The sequence below is a fragment of the Tamandua tetradactyla genome, chromosome 9 (genome assembly GCF_023851605.1).
Source record: "Tamandua tetradactyla isolate mTamTet1 chromosome 9, mTamTet1.pri, whole genome shotgun sequence".
NCBI lineage: Eukaryota > Metazoa > Chordata > Mammalia > Pilosa > Myrmecophagidae > Tamandua > Tamandua tetradactyla.
In genome coordinates this window covers 117,746,478-117,772,465 of record NC_135335.1, presented here as the reverse complement: position 1 = coordinate 117,772,465, position 25,988 = coordinate 117,746,478, and the positions used below count along the sequence as shown (strand labels likewise).

The 25,988-nt window shown below is 40.2% G+C and overlaps 1 protein-coding gene and 1 long non-coding RNA gene across 5 annotated transcripts in view; one reads left to right on the top strand and one right to left on the bottom strand.

The window, feature by feature from the left end:
* OCLN (occludin) overlaps window positions 1-20,748 on the bottom strand; it is a 65,736-nt gene extending 44,988 nt beyond the window's left edge. The window contains exons 1-3 of one of the 4 annotated variants that reach the window (XM_077117432.1): window positions 20,559-20,748; window positions 3,946-4,062; window positions 218-899 (exon numbers count right to left, since the gene is read on the bottom strand). In XM_077117432.1, the coding sequence (XP_076973547.1) occupies window positions 218-899; window positions 3,946-3,995 (732 nt within the window). In that variant the 5' untranslated portion in view covers window positions 3,996-4,062; window positions 20,559-20,748. Of the gene's footprint in view, window positions 1-217; window positions 900-3,945; window positions 4,063-20,314; window positions 20,474-20,558 lie in introns of those variants that run through there. The other 3 variants (XM_077117431.1, XM_077117433.1, XM_077117430.1) reach the window with 3 other exon arrangements.
* The window catches only part of LOC143647412 (uncharacterized), a 93,890-nt gene continuing 88,448 nt past the window's right edge, over window positions 20,547-25,988 (top strand). The window contains exon 1 of the long non-coding RNA XR_013158041.1: window positions 20,547-25,209. This is a non-coding gene — a long non-coding RNA (uncharacterized LOC143647412). The remainder of the gene's footprint in view (window positions 25,210-25,988) is intronic.

The following is a 25,988-nucleotide window of genomic DNA, read 5'->3' as shown; positions in this document are numbered from 1 at the left end:
TGGTAAGTTGAGTGGTAAATGAATTACATCTTAACCAAAGTGTTCATAAAAAATATTAACACCCAACCCCTCCCCCAAAACTGATGTAACTGGTCAGAAGTGTGACCTTGGCATCAATATTTTTTAACATTCTCCAAGTGGTTCTATTGGGCATCCTGAATTGAAAGTGTCTGACGTAAGGAAAAGGAGGGGAGAGGAAAAAAACCACTACTCATACCTCCTGGGGATCCACCACACAGAAGTGATACAAATATTGATCCACGTAGAGTCCAGTAGCTGCAGGTGTAGAAAACTGGTTGCAAAGGGCATTAATTTGAGAACCGAACATAGATCCAGAAGCCTGAGCTGTTGGGTTGACTCCCATTATATATACTATTGTGGCAATAAACACCATAATGCCCAGAACAGCACTCACTATTATCACAGTCAAGTAATACCTTCTTGTTCTGGATATGTCAGATCTTATAACGCTGGTAACAAATATCACCAATGCTGCAATGAAACAAAAAGCAGCCATAGTCAATAGGAAGCCCTTTGCCGCTCTTGGGTCTGTGTAGCCTGCTCCATAGCCATATCCGTACCCATAACCATAGCCATAGTTACTTCCAAAGCCACCAAAGCCACTTCCAACATATGGGTAGCCTAAGCCACCTCCCATGAAGGCGGTTCCATAGCCTCTGTCCCAGGCAAGTGTGGAGGCTACACAGGCAAATATGGCAATGCACACCACGATAATGAGCATTGACAGAATCCGAATCACTCCTGGAGGAGAGGTCCATTTGTAGAAGTGAAGAATTTCGTCTTCCGGGTAGAAGGAATACGCTGGCTGAGAGAGCATTGGTCGAACGTGCATCTCTCCACCATATATGTCATTGCTTGGTGCATAATGGTTTGGTTTGCTGAAATGCACATGAAAATAAGACCAGTTAGTATTTTTTGGTGGTTTTAAGCAAAGAGAACACATCAAGCTCTTAGAATAATTTAAACAAACCATTGGTCAATGAAACTATTATTAGTTCTGCCCCACTGAACCCTCAGGACACCGTGCATGAGAACCACTTACACTGCTTGTGAAAACATAGACTGCTGGGCCCCACACCCACGGGAGTTTCTGATTCTGCAGATCCAAGGTCAGATAAGTTTCCACGTGACGCTGATGCTGCTAGTCTGGGAACTATACTTTGAGAACCACTGCCTTAGTACTCTACAGAGCAAAAGTTCTAAAGTTTTGCTGCATATTAGAATCATCTGGTGATATACAAAATTCTCAGATTAAGCACTCTTTATTAATTAAATCACATCTCTGGAGGCTGGATCAGGCAGTTTAGAACAATGGTTTCAACCCTTTTATCTGTGTGATTCAAAACCGGTGCATTCCGATATGACACATACCCTGACCTACCCAGGGTCATGTTAATAAAAAATATTGACATACAACCCCACCCCGAAATCCTGATGTACACTTTACTGGTGTTGCCAAGCTGACATGTGCTGTGTACCGTGCTAGGTACCGGGAACACAAGACTCACTCTGGGCCCATCACAATGTCTAGTCTCTCTCAGGGCAGTAGGCTAGTAAAGACATGACTACACGATTATGTAATATGGTGTGAGTATGGTACGAGCTAAGAGTAACAAGTATGCCTAATTGAATATTGAATCTCCTTTGTAAAAACACTTTGCAAACTCCAGTTACTTAATCATAAACAGACTACTGGCAGCAGACACACTGAAGGTAAAATTCAACTCCTGAAGTGAACTGATTCCTTCTGTTTTTACCATTATTTCCACATGTCTTCCTCATTCCAAAGAAAGGCATCTTACCACCTGGTGCTACTAAACACAAGAAATCAATGAAATTACCTGAATACATGAGAATGAAAAGTAAATGGGGAAACTGACAAGAAAACTGTTAAGATGGTCTTTGAAAATGTCAGGTATGAAAATCTCAAAACCCATTCTACTTGGACATTTGGGTTACCTCCATTTGAAGCTGTCATGAAAAGTAGCTCTGACCACCTTAAATATGTATTCTGATTACATACAAGGACTTATTTTCTAGGGTATCTATCCAGGAGAAGAATTTCTAGGTCAGAGATTTTGCATCTTCAGCTCTACTAGACAATATCAAACTGTCTTCCGAAGTGATTGTATCACACTCCCATCAACAGTATAAGCTCTCACTGCAGCATTATTTATGATAATCCCAAAACTGAAACAATCCAAATATCCATCTACAGTGCAATGGTTAAATAAGCTGTGCTATGTCCATACAACACAGTATTATAGAACTGGCGCTGTCCGATACAAAAACTATTAGCCACATGTGATTATTAAGTACTTGAAATATGGCTAGCCCCAAATAAGTTATGCTGTAAATGCAAAATACATACCAAATTTCAAAGATTTAGTGTGAAAAAAAGAATGTAAGATATCTCATGAATAATTTCTGTATCACTGAAATGATAACATTTGGGATATGGTAGGTTAAATGGAATATATTATAAAAATTCATTTTGCCTTTTATTTTAAATGTGGCTTAAAAAATGTAAAATTACATATATTACTTGCATTATATTTCTACAGTGTGGATAAACGTTATAAACAATGCTGAAAGAAACAAGATATATTATAGCAGCATTATTACATGTTTTTATGAACGTGTATTATTTTGTTCAATACTAATTATTGAACTAATAAGCAAAACTAATCTGTATTGTTTAGGATTTACAAAGTGGTAAAATAATAAAGAAAAGCAAGTAAGTGATGATTATGTCAGGACAGTGGTCTCCTGAGGACAAGGAGAGGACACGCAGAGGACACACGTTTTTGGGGTGCTCTGTTTACTGACCTGGGCGATAACTGTGTGTTCATTTACTTTGCCTTCAATCCTATCACCCATGGGTCTGGTGCCCTTTTCTATATGCATGTTATATATCACCTTGTTTTTTGTTTTTTTTTTTTTTTTTTGCATTTTATTTTATTTTTATTTTTTGCATGGGCAGGCACTGGGAATTGAACCTAGGACTCCCGCATGGCAGATGAGAATTCTGCCACTGAGCCACTGCTGCACCACCATCACCTTGTTTTGAAAAAAGCACATAAAATCAGTATCAGTACTTAATATATTTATTCTCCAGCATTTGCAGAACCGCGTTGTCACACACAACGAAGCACGGCCATGTTCACGACTCACTAAGGATACGGCACAGCAGGAGCACCCCCCGCCACAGTCATGCTACGCTTAGAAGCCATTTAAAGAAGGTAATCTCTATCAGTGCCTGGTAGCAAATTATAAATTTTTAAATTTATGGTCAAATCCCCAAGTGACCAAAGGATCTCGGAACCTTCAACTCTGCCTCTTATTTTATCATGCTTAAAGTCGACAATATGGAAACAATATCCTAAGTGGAAGATGCCAGTCACAAAAGAACATATACTGTATGATTCTATTTACGTGAAATGCCCAGAATAGTCACATGTATTAGAAAACAGATGAGTGGTTACTTAGGGCTGGGGAGAAGTGGGTAGTGACTGTCAATGGGTGACAAAAACGTTCTAAAATTATTATGGTGATGGTTGTACAACTGAATATACTAAAAACCACTGAACTGTAGACTGAACTGTATTCAATAAAACTTTATGAAAAAAATTGGCAACATGTTGCCAACAACCATCTAAGCAAGGAATTAATATAGAAGCTTCACATCATTTGTGAAAAACAAAAAGGACTAAAAAACAAAAGGACCAAACATATATGCAAATTCCTTTTGTGGGGGGTGGCAGTGCTTGGTCCAGGAGTCGAACCCAGGCCTCCCACGTGAAAGGTGGACATTCTAACCACTGAACCACCCGTGCCCCCCAATATACATGCAGATTTAAAACTATTTCTTTTCACATTTGATACTTAAAAAAAAATTTTAATCCTAAAGAAGTATTTACTTACAATTCATCAGGTCTGTAAGGAGGTGGACTTTCCAAAGGCCTCGAGGACATGGCGGATGTCAGCGGTTACCCCGCGCTCAGGACAAGCAATCCCTTACGGCTCCCAAGGCAAGCCAACCTGAGAGACGAGAGCACGGAAACCGCATCACTACTGCAGGGCAAGGCACAGTGTCCTTACATCAGCCAGAAAGATAGTGACACCAACCTCTAGGCAACCCCTCGCTCCATGGCTACTTCTCTCGTCCTTTCCATGGCCACCTTTACATGCTGGACTATTAATTCCTTGAACATAGGAAATGACTGAGCAAAGCAATCATTCAACCTCATATCCCTCAAAGCACCTAGCATCGTGCTCTGTGCATTACTGGAATACATATCTTTTCTGAACTTGAAATTCTACGTTATAGTAATGATAATTCCACAAAGCTTTTACAGCACAAGTAAAATGATACTCTTAAATTAGGCATTTCAAAGAACAAGGAAGTTGTTTAAAGAAAAAGACTGTTAAAAATTCTCATAACAAATTTATCCAGTTTCACAGTATTTTTGGAAGTTCATATAAAATGAGACTGCAAATGAAAATGCCTATACAGCAGTGGAACACATAACAGCCCTTCAATGGTAAACAAAGCATAAATGTTTTAAAGTATTTTTTTATCATCAAAAATGATTACAGGGCGGGCCACGGTGGCTCAGCAGGCAAGAATGCTTGTCTGCCATGCCAGAGGACCCGGGTTCGATTCCCGGTGCCTGTCCATGTAATAAAAAAAAAAAAAAGATTACAAAACCTGTTATGGATAACAGATTTGTGAATATTTTTTCCTCTTCTAAGTCTTCAAAAATTAGCACAACTTTTACAAAAGGGGAGAATATTAAACACATTGAATTCAAGAGGCCTTTTCAAAGAGAAAAGCAGAGTTATTTGTTCTCAAATTCCTCAGGGGCAAATCTCTACACATCTCAGAGACAATTTCACTTAAGCAACAGGTATTCATTAAGTGCCTACCCCTTACCACGGGAACCTGTACAAGTATCAAACACAGCTCTTAAAAATGTCACACACTATTTGGAGAAAGTTAATTAACAAAGAAAGCACCAACTACATCAAGCACTATTTAGGGCTAAACTACATGGTACAGTACAGTATGGTGGTAACCATGGAAAACTTCAGAAGAGATTTCAGCTGGGGCAGAAGGAGGGAGGGGCAGGTTGAGAAAGGGGACAGAAGAAGAGAGGGCAAACTAGGCCAGCTAGGAGCTGGTGTAAAGAGCGGGTCTTGTGGGACAGTGGCAGATGCAGACGTGCTAGAATAAACTACTACAACAAGGCTTCATAGATTGGGAGGTTGTGAGAATTAGGAAGGGTTTGAAAGCTAAGTGGGAGTTACTTATCTCATTCAGGTAGAACTAAGAAGCCAGTTCATGATTTTGGGCAAAGATATAATGAAGTTTGATTTCAAACCAAATTAGAAAGACAAACAGCAGCAGAGTTGAAAGTGGCACTTGCAGCCAGCCACGGCAAATCCGGGGTAATGAAGGACTGGCTCAAGAGGTCAGAGAGAAGGAAGGGAACTAACATTTATTAGATATCTTCCATGTTTCAGGTGCTTTTGAGAAAATCCTCATTTCATCATCAAAACAACCTTCTGTGATTGATTAGTTAGCTTTACAGATCTAGTAAGGACTGAAAATGTTAAGTAGTTTGTGCAAGGTCAGATGGGAGCTAATGAGCCAGTGAGCCGTAATTTGAACCCAGAAGAAGTGAGGTGCTTTCCACACCTACACTTATAAAAACGGCCTCTGCTGTGGATATACTAGTTTCGTGTACAGGGGAACCCCCTGGCGTTAATGCCCACTAATGGGTGAAGCTGGGAGTCATCCACCTGGGTATAAGGCAGCAAGCACTCTCCAGGACAGATTCAAGAGCAGCGGAGTTGGTGAGCACAATCCCACCAAAAACACCAAAAGAGCTCGAGGTTTATTCCAGAAAGTCCAGTACCAGGGACACAGCCAGGTGTTTTGTTCCTCCAGCTATAGCTCGCCACTCTTCTCACACTGAGCCAATTCCGTAAGTTCGTTCCAGGTTACACCAGTGATTAGTAAACAAGACCTACTGGCAGGAAGATCCATGAGAGAGGGACTTCTGCATTCTGCTCACTGATCAGAAAACACTCCGTGAACAGCAGGGGCTAAAATATTTGTTGAATGTTTATTGAATTAGATTGGACCAAGAATACTTTGCCTGGAAAACCTCTCATGATTTCAGGTTGAAGATAACAGAAAAATAACATTAACTCTGTAAGGTTTTACTGCCAAATGACATCTGAGCAAGATCTATAATCTGAGTATATTAAAGTGTCTAATATTCTTACCTTTTCAAATAAGGCCTGTGTATGTTAAACCCAGTAAATTAATAGGAATTCTTTAAAATTAACTCCATAAATTCATAATTTTTGTCCTATTAAAAAAAAGGCAACCCACCTTTAAACTCCAAATTCCTCAGAATAAAATATTGCCCAAATGCATACTAGGTAAAACCACAAAGGGAACATAAAATCTGCAGGAAGTATTAACATGATTAGCATAATTTTCCAAACACAGTGAGAGAGGGCAATCTCTCTCCAGTCTTTGGTGTTTTTTGATCATTTCATTCAAATACAACATATGTACAAATCATAAGTGTACACAGCCCTGTAACCAACAGCCAACTCAACTTGTGTCTAAGTGTCTTCCTAATTGATGTTCAAAAAGAGTATTAAGAAAAACCATATTTAACATCATTAAGGTAAAGTGTGGGACCCTGTTTCTCCAACTGAATGCCAAATACCGATAAACTGAACTTAGAAGAATCTTGTCTTTCACATGCCTACAACTCACTCATTTATGATTGTCCCGAAGTTTCCAGGCTCAGTAGTAATTTTTGAAAACTCCAAATAAATCCAGCCTCATGCTAAAACCTATGTTCTGTCAAAAATTCATACAAGAGGATCAAGATGGTACAGTAAGATGTTTCTGGGCTCCATCTTTCCACAGAAACTTTGAATCAGCAAGAACTGGCAGAAGCATCTATCTCAAAGCTCCAGAAGACTGTTAAAGGACTGTAGAAGCAGGGCAAAAGCCAAGTAAGGAAAAAGGGTACTTAGGCAGTGCAATGGTGGCTCAGTGGCAAAATTCTCACCTGCCATACTGGAGACCCAGAGCCTGCCTGTTCTAGTTTGCTAGCTGCTGGGATGCGATATACTAGAAATGGTACGGTTTTTAAAAAGGGGGGACTTAATAAATTGCTACTTTATAGTTCAAAGGCCGAGAAAACGTCCCAATTAAAACAAGTCTATAGAAATATACAATCTAAGGCATCCAGGGAAAGACACCTTGGTTCAAGAAGGCCAATGAAGTTCAGGGTTTCTCTCTCAAGTGAGAAGGCACATGATGAACATGGTCAGAGTTTCCCTCTCATCTGACAAGGCACATGGCAAACATGGCGTCATCTGCTAGCTTTCTCTCCTGGCTTCCTGTCTCATGAAGCTCCCTGGGAGGCATTTTCCTTTCTCATCTCCAAAGGTCGCTGGCTGGTGGACTCTCTGCTTCTCGTGGCTACATCATTCAGCTCTCTCAGAATCTCTCTTTTATAGGATTCCAGCAAAGTAATCAAGACCCACCTAGAATGGGTGAAGACACGTCTCCACCTAATCCAATTTAACAACCACTCTTGATTGAGTCACATCTCCAGGGAGATGATCTAATTACAGTTTCAAACATACAGTACTGAATAGGGATTAGGAGAAACTGCCTTTACAAAATGGATTAGAATTAAAACATGGCTTTTCTAGGGTGTATACATCCTTTCAAACCGGCACACTGCCCATGCCAAAAAGAAAAGAAAAAAGGTACTTAAAAGTGGTAGGATTCTGTGGCATGCTGGCAGGCCTCTCCTCCCCCCTCACTGCCTCTACGTGCAGATTCCTGATTCCATTCCAGAAGGAGCACAATGTCTGGCCCGATCTCGATTCATGATCCTAGAACTTACCCTGACTATAGAAATTAGCTCACAGGATCATCCTAGAAAACACTGTGGAAGAACAGTCCAATCATGATGCATGAGGCGAGAGATTGGTGGCCGTGGAATATAGAGTGCAGTGCCCGGGGACATGTCCTAAGAAATGGGAGACATTCCTAACCAAACACAGGCCACATGTACATGCTCAAGACAAGACAGTGCTCAGAAAGGATCAGGGCAGCCTCCACACTTTGGCCTGGATCTATTCTCTAAACTCATCCTATGGATAAGCCCTGAAGGAAAGCAGTCACACAGGTCAATATGCAAAGACTGGGAAAGGTGTTTCTTTCTTCCCCCTTTTTTTTTGGTTAGCTCTTGGCATGCAAGGAAAGTTTTGTCATAAATGGTAAGATATAAGATTAAGGAGTAGACGCCTCAGAGTCTAAATTCCAAAAATAACACATTAAAATACCAAAATGCCCAGGTTTCAACAAAAGGCTACAAAATATATAAAGAAACAGGAAGTCATGGTCAAAGGAAAAAATCAAAGCATTAGAAACAATCAGTAAGGAGGACCCGACTTAGGATATATTAGACAAGAATTTTTTTTTTTTTTTAAAAAAAGGTCTTAATATTTAAGCATGTTGCTCAAAGAACTAAAGGAAAATACGGACAAAGAAATAAGGGAATTCAGGAAAATGATAGATAAACACAAAAGGAATATCAATTGAGAGATGGAAATTATGAAAAGGAACCAGAGATGAAAACCATAGCAACAGAAATTAAAAATCCCCTAGAGAGGTTCAACAGCAAGTTGGACCTGGCAGCAGAAAGAATCAGTGAATTTGAAAAATCATCCAATCAAATGGGCAGAAAGAAGAAAGAATGAAGAAAAGAAACAGAGCCTGAGCAACCTGTGGGACAAAATCAAGCATACTAATATATGCATTGTTGGAGTCCCAGAAAGAGAAGAAAGGAAGGGCTGGAGAAATAGTAATAAGAGCTGCAAACTTCCCAAATTTAACCAAAGACATGAATATATACATTCAATATGCTCAAGGAATCCCAAATAAGATAAGCCCAAATAGACCCACACTGCAGCATATTATAATCAAACTACTAAATGCCAAAGATAAAGAGAGAATTCTGAAAGCTGCAAGAAAGAAGCAACTTTCACAAACAAGGGAACCTGAATAAGATGAAGGTGTGTCAATTTCTCTTCAGGAACCATGGAGGCAAGAAGACAGCAGGGTGGGGCGGGCCGCGGTGGCTCAGCGGGCAAGAGTGCTTGCCTGCCATGCCGGAGGACCCCGGTTCGATTCCCGGCCCCAGCCCATGTAAAAAACAAACAAACAAACAAACAAAATATAATAAAATAAGAAAATGTTTAAAGATGTTTCCCTTTCTTCCTCCCTTCCTTCCTTCTATCCTTCCTTCCTTCTAAAAAAAAAAAAAAAAAAAGAAGACAGCAGGGTGACATATTTAAAGCGCTAAAAGCAAACCAAACAAAAAACGCTGCCAAGCAAGAATTATGCATATGGCAAAACTGTCTTCCAAAACTGTGGAAGCAATTAAGACATTCTCATATGAACAAATAGTGAGGAAATTCATCATCACTAGACCCATCCTACAAGAGATGCTAAAGAGAGTCCTAAAGAGGTTAAAAGGAAAGGACATTAGACAAAAGATCGAAGCCGCACGAAGAAATAATAAAGATGTATGGTTAAGACCCATCTGGAGTTTGCAGGTTTCTGGAGGGTGGCCCTGGTGCACAGAACTTTTGTAGAATCTTGTACAGAGCCCTAGGTGTCCTTTAGGGTTGGCAGGAGTAGTTTCGGTTGGGGTTTACTACTAAATATTTTTAAAATAATTAAAACTAGTTTACTTGAATAGTGAGAGAGAGCTTGTTGGTTTGTACAGGCTAGTGTGATGCCGATACATCTCAGGGTAATCTGGAAAGAAAATAAAAAAGTATTTGCAAAGTTCCCTTGAGGTATTGGGAAAAAAATGTGGAAATATTAAACTTCCCCACCTGAAGAATTCCTGATATTCTCACAGGCATTGGGGACTAACAATTTAATAGGCCAATCCCTCGATCTTAGAGCTTGCCTTTATAGAACTTACTCCTGCAAAGCAGAAGCTAAGCCTGCTTATAATAATGTCTAAGAGTTAACCCCAAAGAATCTCTTTCATTGCTCATATGTGGCCTCTCTCTCTAAACCAACTCTGCAGGTAAACTTGCTGCCCTCCCTACCCACCCCCCCTTACCACCACCATCACGTGGGACATGACTCCCAGGGGTGTAAGTCTCCCTGGCAACATGGAAATGACTCTGGTGGATGAGCCTGGCCCTGGCACTGTGGATTGAGGGAAACGTCCTGACCAAAAGAGGGAAGAGAAATGAAACAAAATAAAGTTTCAATGGCTGAGGGATTTCAGATGAGTCATTCTGGAGGTTATTCTTATTCACTACATAGACATCCCTTTTTAGTTTTCAGTGTATTCAAATATCTAGAAGGAACTAAACTGAAATTGTTGAACTGTAATTAGTAGCTTTGATTCTTAAAGATGACTGTATAATTACATAACTTTTATGATGTGACCAAGTGAGTGTGAAAACCTTGTGACTGACACTCCCTTTATCTAACGTATGAACAGATGAGTAAAAAAATAAAGACAAAAATAAATAAATAATAGGGGAGGATGAGGGATATGGGTGGTTCTGGGTGTTCTCTTCTATTTTTATTTTTATTTTCATTCTTTTATTTTTGGAGTAATGAAAATGTTCAAAAACTGACTGTGGTGATGAATGCACAACTATGTGAAGATAATGTGAGCCACTGATTATATACTTTGGACGACTGTGTGGTATGTGAAAAAAATTGCACTAAACAAAAATCTATGTTAAGGGTAATGAGAGAGGAAAATATAAATGCTAATACGATTGTATCTTTGGTTTGTAACTCCACATCTTACTCCCTACAGGTTCTAAAAGGCAAATGCATAAAATATAATGATAAATCAGTGATTTTGGACTCACAATGTATGAACATACAATCTGATAAAACCAACATAAAGGTGAGGGGATGGATGGGTATAGAAATCATTTCCTTATACTACTGAAATTAAGTTGGTATCAAAGCAAACAAGATTGTTACAGACTTAGGATGTTAAATTTAAGCCTCAGGGTATATAGAAAGAGAAGATGCAAGCGCACAGAGACAGAAATTTGAGTACAGGTTACCAGAGGTCAGAGGGCAGGGGGTATGGGGCGTTAATGCATGATGGGGTGTAGGGGTCTCTTCGTGGAGATGGGAGAATTTTAGTGATGGATGGTGGTGAGGGCACTGCAATATTGTGAAAGTGATTAATCCCACTTGATGGCATGCCTAGGAGTGGCTGTGATGGGAAAGAGGGATTAACTAAAGAGACAATGACAAAGGCAATACATGATCCTGGACAGGATCTAACAAGGGAGGAGAGAAGGCTCAAAGGGACATTACTGGGACGTACGGAAAACTGGAATACAGACTGTAAGCTTCATATAGATGTTAAATTTCTTGAACTTGATACCTGTACTTAAGATACATACATAAGTGAATATCCTTATTCTTAAGAAATGTACATGGCGACATTATATGTTCAGGGAGATGATGTATACAACCTATACTCAAGTGATCTGAAAATGGATTACTACATGAGTAGAAAGACTGACAGACATCTGTCTTGATAGAATGTGGCAGAATGATTGATAGAATGTGGCAGAATGTTAAAATTATTGGATCTTGGTATCAGAACATAGGGGTATGTTGGAATTCTCTGTATGAGGTTTGCAATACTTTTGTAACTGTTCTATAAGTTTGAATGAATTTCAAAATAGAAAGCTTAAAATAAAATAAAAAATCCGTATAACAAAATCCCTTTTCAAATTGCCATTTCCTGGATCAGAGTTTAGTTGCTATATCTCATGATAGCAGAGATTTTAAACTGTGAGGCAAATAATTATAAGAAATTCATTCAAACAAGCCAAGCCACACCAAACCATCCCTTTATTTATTTATCTATTTATTTATTTATTTATTTATTTATTTATTTATTTATTTATTTATTTATTTATTTTTACAATTACCAGACCGTTAGCTGAAGGGAATGCAGAGCGAATACTGTGAATCTTGAGTAAGTCTTAAATACAAACGGTGTGGTTAGGCAGATTCCAAACAAGAAGAAGGTGGATGACTCAAGACTTGCAGCTGACCAAACACGGGGAAGGAAAATCAGCCCACTGGCTGAGAGAGGCCTCAACACTGACCAAGATCTCTTTAGGGCCAGAAAGATGGCTTAGAACAAATCCAGGAGTTTTAAGAACCCCATTTCCTAGTTTGCAACTTGGGCAAGTTTCTCATCTTCACTCACCTGCAGTGCTCTCCTCTGTTACAAGGGGAATAATTCTGATCTTGTGGCTAGGAGAATTAAGTAAAATAATGCATTAATGAAGTTGAGCAAATGCATTCACAGACAGGTGGATATACTGAAGGTAAGAAATTGCACAGCTTAGGCACTTAGGTACATTGTATCCATTTTCAAATACTGGTGGCATGAATAAATCACCTAAAGAGTGTAAACTCAATTTTGAAAAATAGATAGCCCTATGACCTGGCAATAAACTACACAGTATATATCCAGAAGAGCTGAAAGCAGTGACACAAACAGACATTTGCATATCAATGTTCACAGCAGCATATTCACAACTGCCAAAAGATGGAAGCAATCCAAGTGCCCATCAACAGACCTTAACAAAATGTGGTATATACATACGATAGAATACTATGCAGCAGTAAAACGAAATGACGTCCTGAATCACATGACAAGATGCATAAGCCTTGAGGACATAATGCCGAGTGAAATAAGTCAGACACAAAAGGACTGACATTGTGTGACTTCACTTTTATGACCATGGTCAACGTAAAATTCTAGGCTTATAATATACAGAATACAGACGACTTAAAGATAACAGAAACTAGAGATGGGTGAACCATTAGCTAATGAGGTTGAACTTCAATGTAAGGGAATAGATAGGAGTGAAGGTGGTTCTCTAGTGGGTCTATAAGTAATATTACCATAATGAAGATGAACATGACTGAAAGGGTTGTATAGACGTGTATCCCACTGTTCAGGGTACAGGGGAAAAATCGCTACTGCATGCAATGGGCTATGTCTGGCAGGAAAATACCAGCAGTACCACAGCAACACCTGGGGTAAATAATGGGGGGAGAGATGAGAGTTCAGGAGACTGTGCCAGTTTGAATCTGGTGGACCCTAGAAAAGTCATGTCCTTTAATTCCCATTCAATACTGCTGGCTGGGATCTTTTTGATTGTTCCCATGGAGATGTGACCCACCCGATTGTGGGTATTAACTTTTGATTAGAGGGAGATTTCGGGTGGGCCTTGACTGGAATCCTTTAAAAGATTTAACATCTTGTACAGAGTCCCTTTTAGAGCTTCAACAGAGCCCACACAACCAGAGACCATTGGAGATGCAGAAGGAAAACTCCCCCAAGGAGCTTCACGAAGCAAGAAGCCAGGAGAGAAGACCAGCAGACATCGCCATGTTCACCATGTGCCCTTCTAGTTGATAGAGAAATTCTGAAAGTCATCAGCCTCCTTAAACCAAGGTATCTTTCCCTGGATGCCTTTGATTGGACATTTCTATAGACTTGCCTTAATTTGGACATTTTCATGGCTTTAGAACACATAAACTTGCAACTTAATAAATTCCCCCCTTTAAAAGCCGTTCTGTTTCTGATATATCACATTCTGGAAGCTTGCAAACTAGAATAGGACTTTTATATTACCTATTTGGTGAGGGTGTGTTTATTGGTTATCTTTCTATTGGGAACAATGAAATTATCTAAAATTGAGACTGTTGATGGTCTGTGGACTTTGGACGTTATACAGGATACCTACTGAAAGGAGGTGGCTGAAGGATGCACTGACTAAGTAGATTGGTGAATGATCGTGTATACATATGATCGAATACTGTGCTGCTACAAAAAGGAATGACGTTGTGCGGCATGCAGCATTGTGAATGAACCTGTGGTATATTTGGTGAGGTTAAATAAGCCAGAAACAAAAGGGCAATTATATGAGAGGATGGTATGGTAGCCCATAACAAATTCTGGGATATGTCCTATAACCACTTGTTAAGAGTGCTTTGAAAACTATTGCTTTTTTATTTCTTTGCTTTGTATATACGTTACACTATACAATAAAAAAAAGTTAAAAAAATCGATAGCATAAGTACACAATAAGGAAGATCTGACAATAGCTGCTTACTTTTAGAAGTGCCTTTTGAAATGATTTAACTTAGCAATGCCTAGAGTGCACAATGATGATGATTAAATGTACAAATATAAGAATGTTTTTGCACGAGGGCGAACCAATGAATGTCAACATTGCAAAGTGTTGAAAAGATGATGGTATACAGGAAAAAATACAATCAATGCAAACTAGGATCCAGAGTTATCAGTAACACTGCAACGTCCCACTGAACGTAACAAAAGCAACATGGCAAAACTAAATGTCAATAAACGGAGGATATGGGGGAGGGATATGGAATTATTTTTGGAAGAAAAGGAAATGTCCTCATATACATTTTGGTGGTGAAGGCATGACTATGTGATTATACAGGGAACCACTGACTTTTTACATAGGTTGGACTGTACAATATGTGAATAAAATTGTTTAAAAATGAACAGAGAGGACGGTGTGATGGTGGTTCAGTGGCAGAATTCCTGTCTGCCATGCTGGAGACCCAGGTTTAATTCCCAGTGCCTGCCCATGCAAAAAAAAAAAAAGAAAGAACAGAGAGATAGAAGTGCTGGAGAAAATGAGGAAAGACTGATGCACCTATTCACTGTTGTTAGGGAAGCAGAGTGGCACAGCCCCTCAGGAGGGCAGTCTGGTGGTTGCACAGGCGGCTAGGGGTGGGGCTGCCATATGATCCTGCAACCCCAAGTTAGGTGTATACTTGGATGAACTGAAAGAGGGGGCATGAATGAACATTTGCACACTGGTGTTTATGGCGGCGGTGTTCACAATCTACAACAGAGCGAGGTGGCCTAAGAGTAAGTCAACTCAGGAATGGAAGGGGGAACTGTGGTGTATGCATACAACCGACTACTGAGCAGCTGCAAGAAGGAATGAAGTTGTGAGGCATGCAACCAGGTGAATGAACCTTAAGGACTGACTGTATGTTGAATGAAATGTTAGAAACAAAAAGAAAAATTTTAGCATGCCTCACTCATATGGACTAATTATAATACACAAACTTGGAGAGAACTGAAATCAAGAGGATAGGTTATCAGGTTCAATCCTATTGTAAAGGTTCCTAGATTGTAAGTCACAACTATTCCAGATTTGTGACTGTTATTTTCTAAATTCTGAAATACTAAGCTCTCATTGTATAACCTGGTCATTCCCTGGAACTTCAGGTATTTGTATGACACCTGAGACTCAGAGTTAAAGCTCTGAAGCTTTGAAAGTCAGCATTACGCATACAGGAACTGTTTAAAAAGTTGAAAAAGTGATCAGACTTCAAGTAGGGACATGAATGAAGCTGATGGGGACAGGACTAACGTAAATTAGAATACAAGGTAAAGGATGATATGGCCTATATTTTAAAACTTTAACTTCTGTTTAAGACCAAAGGAAGAGACGTTTATTTAATACTCTACTCAAAGCATTATTTTTTCACCTGAGCACTATGTCTGTGACCACTGCCTCACTTTTGATACCTTGTTAGCTTTTGTTGAAATTCTCACCAATAAAAAGCACTCATTTAAAAAAAAAAAAAGAATATTTTGAGATATCTTCATGCACTGTATAGTCTGCATAAAGTTGAATTTTGTACATCCTATTCCAACTAGGTACCTCTCCTGAGGTTTATTAATGCTCTACTCAAAATTTATATTTTGAGTAGAGCATTACCTAATATAACTTATATGGTCAGTTCAAACAACATAATTACATGGAATCTTGAATAGGGAGTGAGATCTCATTGGTTTGTACAGGTTAATGTGATGCCCTGATACATCCCAGAGCAGTGTGGGCAAAAAAGTATTTACAAAGTCCCCTCCAGGAGCTGGGGAGAAAGGAGGAAATATGAAACTTCCCCATCTGGGAAATTCCTGATATTCTCACAAAAATTGGGGACAACTAATTTAAGAGACTGAGCCCTCAATCTTGGGGGTTACCCCTATAAACCTTATTCTTGAAAAGGATAAGCTAAGTCTACTGATGATTATGCCTAAGAATCACTCCCAAAGAAGCTCTTCTGTTGCTCAGATGTGGCCCCTTTCTCTAAGTCAACTCAGCAGGCAAACTTACTGCCCACCTGCCTACATGAGACATGACTCCCAGGGGTACAAATCTCCCTGGTAATGTAAGACAGGACTCCCAGGGATGAACTGGGACTCAGTGTCACGGAATTGAAAAAGACGTCTTGACCAAAAGGGGGAAGAGAGAAATGAAACAAAATAAAGTTCAGTGGCTGCGAGATTTCAAGTAGAGTCGAGAGGTTCCTCTGCAGATTATTCTTATGTGCTATACAGATATCCCTTTTTAGTTTTAGTGTATTACAATAGCTAGAAGGAGACACTCGAAACTGTTGAACTATATTCAAGTAGCCTTGATTCTTGAAAACGATTGTATAATCATACAGTTTTTACAGTGTGACCATGTGATTGTAAAAATTTTGTGGTTGACACTCCATTCATCCAGGGTATAGACAGAGGAGTAAAAAAGTAAAGATAAATAAACAATGGGAGGGGGGTAAAAGGGGTTTTAAAAAATTGCATAGATTGCAATACTAGTGGTCAATGAGAGGGAGAGGTGAGGAGTGTGGGATGTATGGGGTTTTCCTTTTTATTTTTTTCTGGAGCGATGCAAATGTTCTAAAATGATCATATGATGAATATACAACTATGTGATGATATTATGAGTCACTGATTATCTACTTTATATGGATTATACAGTGCATGAAGATATCTCAAAATATACTTTTTTTTTAAATGAGTGCTTTTCACTGGTGAGAATTTCAACAAAAGGTAACAAGCTATCAAAAGTGAGGCAGTATTCACAGACATAGTGCGCAGGTGAAAAAATAATGCAATTATTAAAAAGAAACAAACTTCTGCATAAAGTTGAATTTTGTGCATCCTATTCCAACTAGGTACCTCTCCTGAAAGTATGACTAAGATTGTTAAGAATCTAGAAAAACCGTGCTATAAATCAAATGATTGGAAAAACAGGAAATGTTTGACCTGGAGAATTCAACATTAAAAGATTCACATGGTGGCCTTCAAATATTTGAAGAGCTGTCTTTGTAGTCCTAGAAATGGTTTTGATTTAAAAAAATGAAAGAAAACACAGGTTCACATTTCAGCTCAAAGTTAGGAAGTCCCCCCCATAGCCAGCAAAAAAAATAACAAATAACAATTTGAGCTCATTCCATTTTTTGCAAAGCTTATGTTATTTGATATTTTTCGGAGACTGGATTACAGACTTCAAGTCTCTTTTAAGGCAGATGTGCATTAAGGTCTGCAGCCAAAAAAAGAGGGCCAAAATAGCACAACAACATAAACAGTATCTGGTAAATGGATAGGTGCTGGGCGAAGGAAAAAACAAAATGAGGAGTGATAAGACCACTGGATTGCCCTAAGGTGCACACAGGTCATTTTCAGAAAAGCTGCTGCAAGAGAGTGGAAACCAGACCCAGCTGGGGCAGAAGGGAAATGCCACGCCCTTACTGAATATGTTAACTGAAAACCAGCATCACAAAGCTAAAAGCTAACACATAAAAATCAAGAGGAGTGTTGGTTAGTGGGTATAGTGTTTGTAATTTTTAAACATTTTAAATAAAATGAAAAACAAAATTATATGAACATCATTAATAGCCTCACGTTTTAAAATTAGGTAGATACAGACTAGCTGTATCAGAAAACCACACTTTAATAAGCTCTCCAGATGATTTTTAAGTACATAAAAGCTGTCTTAATAGAAAACTAAACTAAGATGAAAAAGAAAAGTCTGAAAATTCTGTGCTCCGAAATTATTCTTTAAAGCAAACAGTCAATAAGTGAAAAATAAACCTTATCATATTTAAGGGCAGTCTGTTTTTTGATTGCATGCAACAGTCAATTTGCTGTTGAGAACTTTTTAAATGTATGCCTGATACCATTAAATGATTCTATTTAGATTAAATGCACATCATTAATAGTCTAACATTTTGAAATTAGGTATGGACTGTCTGTATCAGAAAACTGCACTTTAATAAGCTCTCCAGAGGATTTTTAAGTATACCAAATACTTCGAGAATCACTGCCTAAAATAAAAGTGTCGATCCAAAGGGCTTTGGATTTTGCCAGTTTCCTATCTAGAAAGCCCAGAGTGTCATATAACAGGTACTTTCTCAGACGTGCCCTCCCAGCCACTCATTCTATCACACCAAACCTGTTTTATTTCAGAACAAATTTGCCCCTTCCTAAAATTATTTCCCCTTTACTGTCACTATCCCTGCCCCACCTGAAATGTCAGCTTAGCAAGCACTCAGATACCTGTTTTGACTCAACTCCCCAGGTAAGATTCTGTGCTGGCATCCCGAGGACTGGTACTTCTCCCAGATACCTCTACCTGATTAGCTGAAGTAGTGTTCAAGGAGTCCACTGTAACATGATTTCCCCACCTTTAGAATGGGTGCTAATAAGATGCGCCCTTTAGAGTTGTTGGGATGGCTAAAGGAGGTACAGTATAAAGCTTTTAGCACAGTGCCCTGCACACGATAAAAGACTGGCGGTAATTGCCTGATTTAATAGACTGGAAGCCGCCTGAAGGTAAAGTGTCTTGCCTACTTAATTTCTTCTCTCCATCACCTAACAAAGGGCGAATCACAAAAGAAGTACCTAATAACTCAGTTGATGCAAAAAAAAAAAAATTATTCTGGAGAAATAACTATTACTGTTTCTCCGCTATTTAACACGTCTATTTTAAAACACCAGGAAATAAAAATAAGGATTCATATAACTAATGCAAAAGAAATATTACTACAACACTTGGGAACGCGTAGTTTGAGAAACCTACCTCCTTCTAGAAAGTTTTCAAACATGCTAAGAACCACCAAAAGTGCCTTAACGTGAAGCGTTTCCCTTTCCCAGGGATTCCAATAATACACCTGCTGTGAGTCAGGGACACACACCAACCTAGAAAGCAGCCTCCTCATGCCCCAGCCCGCGTCACTCCCAGGTGGGCAGTGTGCCCAGAGAGCCCCGCGGCCGGTCTAAGCATGCGGTGGCTTCTTCTCGGGCCCAGCTGCCTAATCTGGGACACAAGGGTCTCCGGCATGCTCCTCCACCCCCAGGCGCCTACCAGCCCTAAAGTAGAAGCCATCTTGGCCCCTCGACCCACTTCTCCCCGCACACTTCCTCCGATACCGGCAACATGTCCGCGGGCTGCGGGCGGGGCGGGCCGGCCCGGGAGGTCTCCAAAGAGACGACCCGGCGCGGAGCAGGTCCCGGCCACGGCGCGCGCCCTGGCTGCAGCTCCCGGGCAGGGTGCGCCCGCGCCCGCCCGGCAGGGACCGCCCGGAGGCAGGCCCGCCCACCTGGCCATGGCCTTTTTGTCACGGGTGAGAATCCGAAGTGTAAGCTGCTTCCCTCGAAGTACAACTTCACTAGAAATTAAATGCCCACCCCCAGCTTAAGTAGACGCGGGCTCACACGGCTCGCACAAGTGGACGTAGCGTAGGCAGAGTGGCCCACTATGTGACTCCAGGAATATTTCACAGGCTAATTCCAGCCACCCTCTCTCCCCGGGATACCCAAATGGGTGGGGGACGGAAATGGTGAGGGAGGTCCCCCGGTCCTGGCCAGCGAGCAGTCCGCCGCGCTCCAGCCCTCGGGCTTAGGATCCCCGAGACGCCGGGCTCCCCTCGTCCTGAGCACCCCAGGAACTGCAGCCCCGAAGGCCAGGCGCAGACTTCTCATTGTTCTCAAACCTTCGGCCCCCATAAAAGCCAAAACACCCGGCGCCACCTGGATAGCTTTACGCGCTTCGGTGAGGAAAGCTGATCGGAGACTCCAAGTACCCCCTTCCCCCGGAGCCAGGGTCACAAGTTAGCCCCGCGCCGCTTTCTCCGCGGACGCGCACCTCTCGGGTCCCCACGAGCCCCAACCCAGGGGCTAATCCGCCATCGAGAGCGCCGGGTCGCGTCCTCCCTCAAGTACTCCCCCCGCCCCCGCGAGAGAAGCGCCACCTTCACCGCCCCCCTCCAGGGAACTTGGGGCTCCCGCGCGCTCCTGGCACCGCGCCTGACTCTCACCCACTCACCGCGAACAGGCCGGACGCACGAGCGGCCGCGGAGACAAGGAGCACGCTCACCTGGCGGGTGCACCTGGCGCTCTGTGGGTAGCCGGCACTCAGCCGGAGACCAGGTTGGGGTTCAGCTCGTCCTCTTCTCCCCTCCCACCGCCCCCCTCCCCGCAGGCCGCCCTGCCCCGGGGCATGCGCGCCAAAGCCACGCCTCGAGTGCCAGAGCGCAGCGGCCCCGCACCGGCAAGTCCCACCTGCTGCTCCCAGGAGGGCTCGTGCGCGCTCTGTACTGTTTTCCCAGGCCTCGGCCCGAGGAAGGGGAGGGTGGTGGGCGCGAGGGAGGAGGTGGGTGCGAGAGAGGACGTGTGGTGCGGCTGGCCTCCTCCCTGGGTGACCCATTCACCTGAAACTTGGATGGGAGGGGGAAGGAAACCGTGGAGGAGGAGGAGGGAGGGACCGGCCCTTCTCTCCGCACACTGTGGTAGCTCGCAGAATTAAAGGGACAGCGACACGTTTCGGCTCGGGCCTGGCGCCCTGGAGGGGCGCGGGTCGCTGGGGACTGCAGGGGCTGTTCCGGGACTGTAGTGCGGCGCGCTTGGACTTCTTCCTGCAATGGGATGTTTGTCTAGGAGGGGCGCAGTGAGGCCTGAAAGAGGGTCCAAGGATGGTCAGCACTTTGGTGAGAAGAGCATGTATTCACCTGTTACTTTACTCCAAAAGTTTGGTTATAAAGTTTTGTTGGAAAGAAAAATCCTGGGGGGTCTCAGGAGTCTTGCGTGAATTTCAGCACTACGAAAGCGCTCTGAATTCAAAAAAGGACTATTATTAAGAGTTGTTCGGATAACGTGATGTGCTGTCGTCGTTGGTGTGGTAAATTTTCCATCCGTCCATCAGACAGGATTAAGTGTGAGCTGCAGTACACATTATAACCCACACTGAGGTCTCACCACCCAAACTCCCACCCCCTTGACAGTTCTTGGGGAGAATTAAGCTATTTTAATATTGTCTTTGGCTTCTTTTTTTTCAGTTCTGGAGTGCTAGTAACGTTCAATTTCATGGTCTGGTTGCATGTTCCATAAGAATGCTCATTTAGAAAAATAATAGTCTGTGATACATGCACTTTTATGTATGTATGTTGTGTTTCAATTTTTTTTTAAATGTATTCCAAGATGTGGTGATTTTAGTTCTTGCAATTTAACTATCCGCATTGGACTCTAGAATTCAGACTTCTTAAATCCTACTTCATTTTGTGTTCCTGTCCAGAATGTCTGTTCTCCTAATATTTCTGTTCAACCCGACCCATTTCTCTACCTTTAATTATGTAATTAGAGATGTGACTCTCCCAAACATTAGATCTTAAGGCATAACTCAATAAGGGAGTAGAAACATTTAAAGTGTTTTGAATGTCTATAGTCTTAATGGGTGATTAATCAAATTGGTATTTTTTTATGGAAGTCATTTCCACAATTATTTTAATTTGGCTATGTAGTTTTTGTGAATGTTGCAATTTAAACTGGTATTATTAACACTGGAGAAGTCAGGTTAATCCTCTTAATGTTCGCTGTTAGATTACTGAAATCTCCAAACATTCCACAAGTTTATAATTAAACAAGGAACATTTCCTAATACCCTCAGATCTGTAAACATGTCTATTATTTTATAGTGTGCATTGACAACTTCTGAAGAGAAGGCCTAGTTGGGTTTTCTTTTCTCACTTTTTAAAACAACTATAACTCATACACCTTAAAATTCACCTCTTTAAAGTGTACATTTCATTGGTTTTTAGTATATTCACAGGATCATACAACCATCTGCCACTGTCTAATTCCAGAACATATTCATCACCCCAATAAGAAACACCCCTACTCATTAACAGTAACTCCCCATTACTCCTTCCCCCCAGCCCTTAGCAACCACTAGTCTACTTTCTGTCCATACCTATTTGCTTAAGATACTAAGATACTAGGATTGTTTAAAATACTAGGAGAATCATACAATGTATCCTTTTATGTCTGTCTGTCTTTCATGTAGATTCGTTTGTGTTCTAATTATGTACCAGTAATTCATTCCTTTTTATGGCTGGTTAATATTCCATTGTATGGATATAACAAGTTTTGTTTATCTATTCATCTATTGATGGACATTGTTTATTTCCACTTTGAAGCTATCCTGAGTAATGCTGATATGAACATTCAAGTACTTGTTTTTGCCCAGACATATGTTTTCAATCTCTTGAGCAAATTAAGTTTTTTGATTAAACTTTTTATCAGTTTTTGAGCTTTTTATTTAGTAACATATATGAAACTCAAAATTTCGCATTTTATTCACTTTCAAGTATACAGTTGAGTAATATTAATTACATATACAATATTGTGCTACCATCACTAATAAAAAACCCAAACTTTTCATCACTTTGAGAATAATTTTTGCATATTGTCTTATTTTTCTTATTCTCACACTAAACCTAAATCCAAAGGCATACTTGTATTGGGTTGGGAGGTTAGTTTTATCATAGTTCTTTTGCTTTCCTAATTAATTCATTCAGCTGTTTTCTGAATGCATACTCTGTGCACAACAATAAGGCCAAAACATCCCTTAGTGAAGCTTACTTTCTAGTTATGGCTAAATTGATGTATATGTAATAGTAAGATTTATTAAATTGGAATTACATGGAATTGGTAATATTTGACCAATTTCATTAATTTTCCAAACAATGCTCACAACATTGAAATATCTAAAAACTGTGTTCTTTTAATTATTATCTAATAGTGTGCAAATTATATAGTAGTTGAAATTAAAAAGAAAACCCAGACTTAAACATAACGTATCATTCTTCAATAGCAAAACAAAATTTGTTGGCTACTAAATGATGCCATTCTCAATTTAATGTCACATAATCATAAATCATAGCAAAAATGTAATTATTTTTAATCAAATATTCCTTCTTGCCAACTCAGAATAGTATTATCCACTGTTGACATTATTTGAAATAAAGTCTCATGACTCAGAAACAAAGTAAATATTCTGAGAAGACCTGTGATTTGAAACTGTATGATTTTACCTACAGTCAAATGAGTGATAGTAATATATAATTTTTCCCCTTTTTATGTGTAAAGGAAAAAGTTAAGAGTTTAGATTATATCAGGAGTCTAGATTGAAATCTTGGTTTTGCCACTTATTAGCTGAATGACATTCAGGAAGTTAAACTTCGTAAGCTTCTTTTTCTCATGTCAATTTGAGGGTGAAAGTAAGTAGTTTTTCTTCATAAGGCTGTTGGGAAGCACATGGACATTTGTCAAGATAGAACATAGGCTGGGCCATAACACAAATTTCAGTAAATTTAACAAGTCATTGTTGTTTCCTCTCTGCCTGAGACAGTCTCTGTCACAGAGAACTTACTCCATAAATATTTGTTGAATGAGTAAAAAAATATAACTGATTCCTGGATTGAACTGTAGAGATTTACCCATCTTTTAGTTATAGCCTCCTACCATTGTGGAAATAACACCTTCTTTAATAGGAATTTCAAGACTTAAATCTGTAGTACTGGATCTTAGAGGAGAAAAGAAGGATGTGCTGGTTTAAAAGGATGTATGTACTCCAGAAAAGTCCTGATTTTTTTTTTGAAAATATGTATTTTTTTTATTTAAAATTTTTTTTTAAAATACCAAAAAACACCAAACAAACGCATTCGTTAACTTTTGATCATTCCGTTCTACATATATAATCAGTAATTCACAACATCATCACATAGTTGCATATGCATCATCATGATCATTTCTTAGAACATTTGCATCAATTCAGAAAAAGAAAACAGAAAAAAATTCATATTTACCATACCCCCCACCCCTCCCCCTTACCAATCACTAGCATTTCACTCTAAATTTATTTTAACATTTGTTTCCCCCTATTATTCATCTTTATTCCATATGTTTTACTCGTCTGTTGATAAGGTAGATAAAAGAAGCATCAGACACAAGGTTTTCACAATCACACATTCACACTGTGAAAGCTATATCATTATACAATCATCTTCAAGAAACATGGCTACTGGAACACAGCTCTACATTTTCAGGCACCTCCCTCCAGCCTCTCCACTACATCTTGACTAGCAAGGTGATATCTATTTAATGTGTGCGAATAACCTCAAGGATAACCTCTCAACTCTGTTTGGAATCTCTCAGCCACTGACACTTCATTTTGTCTCATTTTGCTCTTCCCCCTTTTGGTTGAGAAGGTTTTCTCAATTCCTTGATGCTGAGTCTCAGCTCATTCAAGGATTTCTGTCCCATGTTGTCAGGAAGGTCCACACCCCTGGGAGTCATGTCCCATGTAAACGGGGAGGGTGGAGAGTTTGCTTGTTACTTTGGCTGGAGAGAGAGGCCACATCTGAGCAACAAAAGATGTTCTCCTGGGGGTGACTCTTAGGCCTAATTTTAAGTAGGCTTGACCTATCCTTAGAAAAACCATGTTTTAATCTTAAATCCCGTTGTGCAAAGGCAGCTGTTTCTTCTAATCCCTATTCAGTACTGTATGTTTGAAACTTTAATTAGATCATCTCCTTGGAGATGTGACTCAATCAAGAGTGGTTGTTAAACAGAGTTAGGTGGAGACATATCTCCACCCATTCTAGATGGATCTTGATTACTTTACTGGAATCCTATAAAAGAGAGAATCAGAGGGAGCAGAGAGCACCACAACTCCATGAAGCAGAGAGTCCACCAGACAGTGACTTTTGGAGATGAAGAAGGAAAACGCCTCCTGGGGAGCTGGAGAGGAAGCTAGCGGATGATGTCGTGTTTGCCACGTGCCCTTCCAGCTGAGAGAGAAATCCTGACTGTGTTTACCATGTGCCTTTCCAGATGAGGGAGAAACCCTGAAATTCATCAGACTTCTTGAATCAAGGTATCTATTCCTGGATGCTTTAGATTGGACATTTCTATAGACTTGTTTTAATTGGGACATTTTCTTGGCCTTAGAACTGTTAACTAGCAATTTATTAAATTCCCCTTTTTGAAAGCCATTCCGTTTCTGGTATATTGCATTCCAACAACTAGCAAACTAGAACAAAAGGAGATTAAAATATTTCCACTCCACCTCACCTGCTTAGTGAAGGAATTCAGTGATTAGTATATGTTCAAATGCAGCTCAGTTTGCAGTTGCTGAGAGCCTGGGAGGAAAGGCCCTCTTGTTTCCTCACTCACTCAGGAGGAAGGTGGTTCCCTGCCCATGTAGGACAGTTTCCTTGGAGACGTTTATGGATGAAAGAAAGTATGGGGAAATTAATCAGGAAGATCATTTTAAGAGGATAATAATACTTGGTGAGTAAACCTCTATCTCCTCAATTCCAATGTATTAAGTAAGATCTTCCTGGGAGGAAACCAAGGTCAAACAAAGAGTCAGCACCTAAACTGGAATTGGAGCAAGTGCAATAATAATTGTGATTGTTATTATTATTACTCATACTCAGTACGAACATGTGCCAAGCACTGAACTCAGTGTTTTATGGACTGTGTTTTTTTTTTTTTTTTTTCAGTTTTGCCTTTACAACAGCCATATGACCTACTATTGTTTTCTCCATTTTATTTGTTGGGAAACTAAGGTATAGAAAGATTTGATCATTTATTCCAGATATCTGCTAAGTTGTAGAGTCAAGATTTGAACACAGGTCATCTGATTCTAGA